This window comes from Rhopalosiphum maidis, chromosome 1 (genome assembly GCF_003676215.2).
Source record: "Rhopalosiphum maidis isolate BTI-1 chromosome 1, ASM367621v3, whole genome shotgun sequence".
Lineage (NCBI taxonomy): Eukaryota > Metazoa > Arthropoda > Insecta > Hemiptera > Aphididae > Rhopalosiphum > Rhopalosiphum maidis.
Window position 1 is genome coordinate 74,560,559 of NC_040877.1, and position 8,613 is coordinate 74,569,171.

Below are 8,613 nucleotides of genomic sequence, written 5' to 3' on the forward strand. Positions count from 1 at the left end.
ACGATACATAATGTATTGTTCAATATTATTAATCAACCGGTCCGCAAATCACAATGTTAATTATAGCATATCATTAGTAGGTATCTATAAACTTTGAGTAGGTACTAGGTACATCAGACTCAAGCAACGGTCAATGCGTTTCTGTTTCCAGATAGCATCGATACACGATATATTACAACCACTTCTTATTATCTTATTAGGTAGGTACCAAGTGTTGTGGTGTTGTACAGAATGCAGAGTGCAGACTTGACATTTTTTAGGTCGTCTTCGACTTGCATGCGCTATTTATAATAATATTTTAATATTTTTAGATACATTATCATTTATCAAAAGTTCATAATTATTATGTTATTAACGAAAATAAAATTCAATACACAGTTAGTAACAGCTGCAATCAAAAATATTTTGCCTCAAAAATAAAATATAAAAGTGGAATACGCGAGGTATAGGCCGGCCTTTTTTATCGATATCGGATTCAGCGGGGTGCATTTCTATAATACCCACATTCTCTATACAATTATTGATTTCTAACAATGATAATAATTATACAACAGGACAGATTAAATTTAATTTAATCTATTTTATTCTGTTATATATACATTGAATAATTTTTTTTAAATATTTACTGTTCTATAAAAATATAATATAATATATGCGAATAGAACTCAAACCAGTAACAGGTAACAATGAAAAGAAAAAGTTTTTTAGAATAAAATTGCGTGTATATTTTCTCTTATGCACTTATTTGATTGTCTTACAAACAGGTGATGAGAAGTGTTAGTCAATTATTGATATCATATACACTAACAACTCGGTTAACATAAAATTAAAATTAATGATTTTAAAAAGATCTGCACGGTAGGAAATTCTAAAACAATCACAATATAATATATTTTACGTTTTCTCAACGACATAATATAACCATAGACATAAAAACATGTACAAACGTAGTTATAACAGGTGTAAAAAATAATAATTTACCAGTACATATTATGATGTTATTCTTCTGTTAACGTGTAAAAATTAACAACAAAAATCTATAACATAAATAAATAAATAAGTAAATAAGTAAATGTAACATATACAAATTCACAATGATATGACAGATAAAAAAAAAATTAAAACGAACAACAAATTCATTTTGATAAAACGAGTGTACGATACTCGATCATATAACATTTCAAGCGATTTCAAACCACATGACATTTGACACTTAGTCTGTTAACAAAATCAATATATTAACATGTATTTATTTTATCATTAGTGCTTATAATTTTTTGTTTTTAATTAATGTTTCTGATTTATTATTATTATTATGCAAAAATATAATTATTAAAAATTAACAGAAATAATTTAGGAAAAACAAGCCTAAACAACATAATAAGCATAAAAATTATTATACAACTAATAGCCATGACTAATTAAATCAGCAGATTAAAGTAAATGTTTCAGTTTGCTTTAAAACATATAATACGTAAATTATCTGCACGCTAATAAATATTATCAATTTTTTTTTCAAGACTAGTTAAAGATAGAGAAGAATTTTTCTTAATCATAGTTAAAAAAAAATTACTGAAAAAAAGGCCAATGCATATTTTGTTGGCATATGTTACACGATACATATAAATAAAAAAAACGTATAAATATGCAGGACAAACAAGTGATAATTAATATTAGGTAGTAAATGGCGTTTTTATTTATTTATTTATTTAGTGATGTTGCGATGTATGGACGTGTGGTGTACATAGACATAAATATGTACGTGTTAGTCACAAACTATTAAAATTAATAAAAAAAAAACAGATTATGTATATGTTGTGGGTGTGTATGTGAGTGTGTTAAGATGAGATGAAATCTTTGTGTATAGTTTTTTATACTATTTCAAACAGATTCCTTTTTTTGCTGCTGATACAGTTGGTAACATTTTGAACAGAGATGTTTAGTCACAGATGACCCGAAGAACTCGCAGTCTTCCGTAAGACACTTGTCCACTTGCGAACCAGTGTCATAGAATGTGGATTTTGATAGGTACATTGTGGGGTCTTCATTTGTGACAGCTTTGACAGGAGTCATCAGGCCGACTTTGACGTGCGATTCAGAATCAGCTTCTGTGTAAAAACGAGATTTACCAGCTCCATAACGAGGCGTCGTATCCGCCTAAAACATTCAAAACAACTCTGTAACAACGGCACAGTGTCCACAAGTAGGTATTTGATAAGTACAATTTATTCATTACTCTAGATTTAAACTTAAAAGTAATATAATTTAAATTACTCATAGACATAACAATAACTTAATATAGTATTCTAAAATATAATCTTTTATAAAAATATTATTAAAAAATAATCAAAACTCACGTAAGGGGAATGCTGAAACCGTTCAGCTGCTGTCCTTAAGTAGTTTTTAATCATCACATCGTGATATTCATGTTTTTTGTCAGAGTTGATCAGGGCACAATACGTATACTTTGCTTGAGGTGATATAGCAGATAAATTTTTAACAGAATTTGTCCTTGAAAGTTTTGATTTCAATTTATTCCCTACTGAACGTCCTAGACTACCAAACAGACCATTTTTGCATGTAGTATCATTGTTACCCTAAAACAAACCATACATTTTTTATTATCCAAGTATAATTAATAATGTATATCATTATAAATACTTGAGGGTCAAGTTTCACAATGTCCAAGTAACTGTTCAATAATGACAATGAATCAGTAAATGATAGTTCTTGATTTTTATCAGGAGAATGATCACTTTCACCTGGATCAACAGGAAACTGTATTGGTAAGAGTTCGCCATTTGAGTCCACCAAAGGAATAGCACCTGAATTCAAAGGTTTAAGCTATAATCAATTATGATAAAAGTATATACATTTTACATACAAGAAAGAGTTGAATTTGGTGTTTCCATTGCAACCAAAGCTGAAAAATGCCCTCCATCATATGCCAATAACAAAGGAGATCGATGACAATCACACGGGTAACATTCCAGAGGCAGATAGATACCTCCAAACTGAATAGGAGCCAAGGCTTCACCATTCATATCCTGTAGATAAAATTGATTTAAAACCAATTCAAAATTAACAAAACTTTACTATTAACTAATGTATTAAAACTTAAAAACATAAACACCTTAAGAATAGTATCTGCTATGACAATAATAGGTCTTTTTAAAACATGTGCCAAAGCATAAACATGTATTTCTTCAAGGCTCTCATAAATGTATCCTTCGGTATCCGCATTTCCACTGTTTTTAATAATATACATCAAATAACAGTAAATAAAATAAACAAAAATACTAACAAACCTTGATATACTCTGTTTCCTCATACGAGGAACAGTGGAAGCCATGTTAACAATTGCATTCCATTCTCTGCGCCATTCTTGTTCTGTATATACAAGACCAAATAATGAATTCATAATAGTTTGTTGTCGTTGCCAACGCCGCCAAAGTGAATGTCGAGCTGGACCATTGCTGAGGAATGAGTGCAAAGCCCGCCTCAAATTTAATAACCGATCATGAAATCCCCAAATACCTATAAAAAATGAGTATAATAAGTATCTTAATATGTTAATTTCGTATTTTTTTGTTATCGCCTAGCCAACAGGCAGACCTTACGCCAGTAGTCTTTTATCTAAAATTTCAATATTTGCGTTTGATATTTCCCTGTACCTCTATGATACCATACATATAGGTTTAAATAAGTATTATGTGATCAATTAATAAAAAAGGGTAAATACTTCTTATGATATTTAAAATGTTATCAATTATTGCTATATCGTATGTCATTGAATGTGCATACCTATTTTAGAAACATAATTAGCTTATTTTAAAATATTGATAAAATTTAATTTTAACAAATTAATTTCCACAGTATTTAATACTAGAAAACAATTTTTAAAACAAAAAAAATGTGTGACATTCATGGATTTTTAAAAAAACTATGTTATTATTATTTCCATTTATTTGTATATTTTGTAATAGTACATAAACAGTATCATAATACAATGGACAGTCACCTAGTGGCAGGGGGATATATTTTATATAGTGCAATAGTGGGGCAATAATAAACAAGTACCATAAATTTAAATAACTGTCTCAAATTAAAATATGAATAAATGCTTTGAGAACAATTTTACTAAATTATTTAGTTACTGAAATATTATTAGTAAAGTTAATAAATGTTCAAAATACTAAATACTATCTATGCTGTTTCAGTTTACCCAACGAAGCAGCATGCAAAAGACAGTTTCCATCACCAGATGTTGAAAGTGGCCAAAGCCTTTGACAAAATCCAGTCCACCAATTCAGTCTTGAAGCCTGTTCGAGAGAACTCTGCATTGCTACTGCTATCAAGTCTTTTTCAATAAACATTCTAAATTTTTCTAAACAATAATTGAACAATATATTATATTAATAACAATATTATTTGAAAAGAGTAGTCGGAAGTTAAGTTTATACAATGTATATTTATAGTTATAGTAAATAGTTGTATAATGTATTATCAAATAAATATATGTGGTTAGATTTACCTTCAAGTTGCGACAAATCAGGTAGAATAAATGTATAAACTGGAGTTTCAACAATCTGCAGTTCATCTTCAGTGTTGTCGATAAATATCAATTCTGATCTTGCTTGAGAAACAATGTTCACATTGTCAGTAGCATGTGAAATGCCTCTTTTAAGTGTTTTATCTAAAGGCAAAAATCAATTCAATAGAATTTCAATGCTTTACATCACATCAAGAAGTAAGAAGTTGTATAATTAATTTAAAAAAAAAAAATGTAAGAACTGTACCCAATACCTACAAAGAATGAAATGAGACAAATAGTGAATGAATATCTTCTATTTAGTCATAAATACCTAACATGTAACAATACTGTATAAGTACTTACAGGCATTTGTACCGAATGGTTCATCATGATGTTGAGGTGGAGTTGTTCCGGTTAATGGTATTAGTATAGTATTTGGGGATAATGAAGTTGTCTCATCCATGAAAGGGACTGCTGTAATGTTACCGTTCTCAATATCCTCAAAACTGTTACTGTTATGGCCATATAACCCAGAATCAGGTTGGTCGTAATGGCTAGAGCTGTTTCGCTCCACCTTGACCAATAGTGCATTGCTTTCCTCCACGTTGGTATCTATTCTACAAACAGATAGTAAATTTAAAGTAAATTATCGCTTACGATATCAAAAAATCTAAACAATAACAACATTACTCATTGAACATTTTTATTCACGAAATAATAATTAAAATGTACTTGAAGAAAAAATCTGAAACAACTGTGTGTTACCTTGGTATAAAAATCAATTAAGAAGTTTAAAATGGAAACATATCTATAGATTTAAGTGTATGATTAACAAATTTAATAAGTCTGAAAAAAAAAAATAATAGTATGGTAACTATGTATTATATGAGTGTCGAAATCATTATATTTGTGTACCATTACTATCAAATTGGCAAATGAAAATTGTGAAAAATGTCAATAACATGTTGATTAAGTAAGGTGAAAAATAATTAACCAACCAAAATGATATAGATAGGTAAGGTATACGAAAGGCGTGGATAGGTCAGTAGGTGAGATTAGTTCACATGTTTTGTTAAACGTTTATCAACAGATCAAACGTGGAATATATATTTTTTTTTTTTTTTGGTACTTGCGGTCAACAGTGATTATCAACGCACAATGCCGATTATTCCGGCAAAACAATACTCGCGACAATTTGAATACATTACCGCAATGTACGTGTAATTTTTAATGTTTGTTTAGACGCGAACATGTTTACAGAGCGATAGGCAGCAGCCAGCAGGTACTATATCGGGCGCAGAACGTGTGGTGAATAATGATCGAAAACATTTCATCCTAATGCGTCTGATTATATAATAATATGATGTAGGCGGAAGTCTGCTGAATTTCGAGAAGAAAAAGATCGCGACTGAAACCGAAACTAAATCTAATACAGAAAAATAAATACGACCAAAAACCGTCGGAGGGTTCGGTATTTACTACAGCCGCCGCGTCTGTGTTTGTCACGCACGAATCGCTCGGTATCGGTGGCATTTAAGGTGGAGGATAGCGAGTAGCCTACAATATGAGAAAACCCGTCATCAACATTTCTGAAACGAAAACTCTTTTCCACTTACGTCCGGATCTACGACGAGTCTGGCATCAGGCGAACGAGAAATCGCGTTTGCGAAAACGACAACGGGCGGACAGCGCGTGTTGTGTCGCAGTTATCGCGCGGCGCACTGCATAGTGCCTACTGCTGCCGGATGGTGGCGATGGGGCCTACGACGAACGTAAACGGTAAACGGGTCGTCGCAGGAGGGACGGGGAGAGAGCGGTGGCGGTGGTTTCCGACTCGAACGTTACACTATTTCAAGGTAGCAAAGACCACACAACACAATATAAATAACGAACGAAATAATAAATAAACAAAATATTATTAGGTGTGACGACAACAACGACGAAATAATGTTATCGTTATTTTTTCTACTATTATTGGTTATTAGTTATTAGTGTTATTACCCATAGAACGGCATCATGGCATATCGTTATTATCTCTGATCGGCGATCGCATCACGATCGTCGAAATCTTAGATCATGTATGATATATTTATTTATATATATATATATATTGTATATAACCTTAAGTCGAAATCTGCAGCAGCTGATGATGATTAATATTAATATCGTTTTATTATCATCGATTATTATTATCGACGACGACGACGACGTGGTCAGCAAGACAAGTTGCAACGGACATGGTTGTGCGCGTGCGAAACCACGAACGATCGGACGGCGGACAGTACAACTGCAGCAATGAGTATGCGCCGCGAGTCGCGACGTTATCAGAACGGAAAATATTAATTTCACCGTGGAAATAAAAACGTCACACGGCTGCCCGCCCTCTCCTCCCCCCCACTTTACCGACGGCGGACACTTTAAAACCGTCTCCTCCAAGATGACGTTGCCACCTCCCACGCACCCCTTGGTCGTAAGTCGTAATAGTCGTATCGCTTTTTGCCGGACTACGCGCGCACGACTGAATTATTATATTTTTATACAAATTACGCACACAATATTATAATCGCATGAAATATTTGTGCTGCTGAACACTTAATGTTGTTGTTCAATTCAAATTTCGATTCGAGCACGCGTCAAAAATGCGGATTCGCGCCGCGTTACCGACGGATAAACGCGTACTATCGTTGTTTTTAATATATTATTTTCGCGCAGTACAAAATATATGGGTGTTTGTTGCGCTTTGCGCGCGTTACGACATTGTCGTAAATAATATTATAACATTGACAACTATGGACTTATTGGACTTGTCGTATACCTATTACCTACCAACCTACTGACGATATTTTACAATTTTACTGTACTGGTTTACTTAACTCGCAGTGCCGTTGATGTTGGGTATTTTCAATTTTGATTTAAAATAAAACAAAATACAAAATGCATTCGACTAGCGGGTTTTTTCAATCACGACGATCGAACGCGCGCGCACTGCGTACCGCGTTAACCTAGGTTGCTGCATCCGACGTTCGCGGTCCGCTTCACCCGCAACCTTCATTTGCCACACACCCATCTTCCTACCCGACGGGATCTATTGCCTATATACGACGTACCTACCTCGTCGATGATTCGATGTGTGCAATAATTTTAAATAATTATAATGCGTGGTTTATTAATAACATAATGGCAGTAAAATGCGAATATTAATTGTTATAGCGATTTCGTTTAATATAATATTAATTATTATTACACATAGCCACATAGGTACTTAACAGGCGCGGTGCAAGACTCCTGTTACTAACCTAATTATAATTAATTCAAATTACTCAATATAATTATTTCACTATTAATAAAAATACAAATTTGTGCGTTATTCGATAGTTTAGTATGCTATAAGAACCCACATCAAATATAATATTGTACAAACTTGGTACTTTGGTAGACGGTAACTATATTTTTTGAAACATAATATTTTGCATGACAAGGTTATTTTGTCATGATATTTTGTACAACTAAAATATTTCGTTGCATTAAACAAAAAAAAAAAATTCGTTATTAGTGGAAACAATTCGTATTTACCGACATGAACTGTTAAAATAAGCTATACATTTCTATTTTTAAATTATCAAATATTTTACAGTGGAAAGGCTGCTGTGTTTTAAGGTGAAAATGCTAGTGATTCATATGTATTATTTAGATATATTTTATTGCTATTTGCTTGTAACATGTATTGCATGTCGCATAATGCACTTAAAATACAAATTGTGTATTATATTGGGCATCAAAAAACTTACTTAACCTACTTAGATGGTAAAATGTATGATATACTACAAAGTGGTTCTTTTATCAAATACCACTCATTAGTTTAAAACCTATCAATATTTTTGAAAAAAAATTGTTTAAAAATAAAACAATATTTTTTAAACAATTATAACGTAATAGTATATTAGTAATACTAATAGGTAGTTATGTTACCTAGCTAAACATAACTCATTATATCAATCTCAACTGGAACGCTGATTTTTTTTTATTATTTCTTTTTTAAAATCTAATTATTAGGGAAGCTTTTTAAGATAAAAATTTTC

General features: G+C 31.8%; 1 protein-coding gene across 8 annotated transcripts; it reads right to left on the reverse strand.

Annotated features, from left to right (window-relative positions):
* Positions 1-700: 700 nt before the first annotated feature.
* LOC113549269 (OTU domain-containing protein 7B-like) lies at positions 701-6,823 on the reverse strand. Of its 8 annotated transcripts, none has more exons than XM_026950491.1 (10): positions 6,656-6,823; positions 4,898-5,146; positions 4,535-4,696; positions 4,226-4,387; positions 3,309-3,537; positions 3,134-3,248; positions 2,885-3,047; positions 2,662-2,825; positions 2,358-2,597; positions 701-2,157 (listed from the first exon to the last, which is right to left on the reverse strand). In XM_026950491.1, the coding sequence occupies exons 2-10, from the start codon at positions 4,995-4,997 to the stop codon at positions 1,882-1,884; spliced, it is 1,611 nt and encodes a 536-aa protein (XP_026806292.1). In that variant the 5' UTR covers positions 4,998-5,146; positions 6,656-6,823; the 3' UTR covers positions 701-1,881. The 8 variants fall into 8 exon arrangements, with proteins under 8 accessions (XP_026806292.1, XP_026806289.1, XP_026806285.1 ...); XM_026950488.1 differs by having other exon boundaries at positions 4,898-5,151; XM_026950484.1 differs by having other exon boundaries at positions 4,898-5,151; positions 6,536-6,673.
* Positions 6,824-8,613: the final 1,790 nt, after the last annotated feature.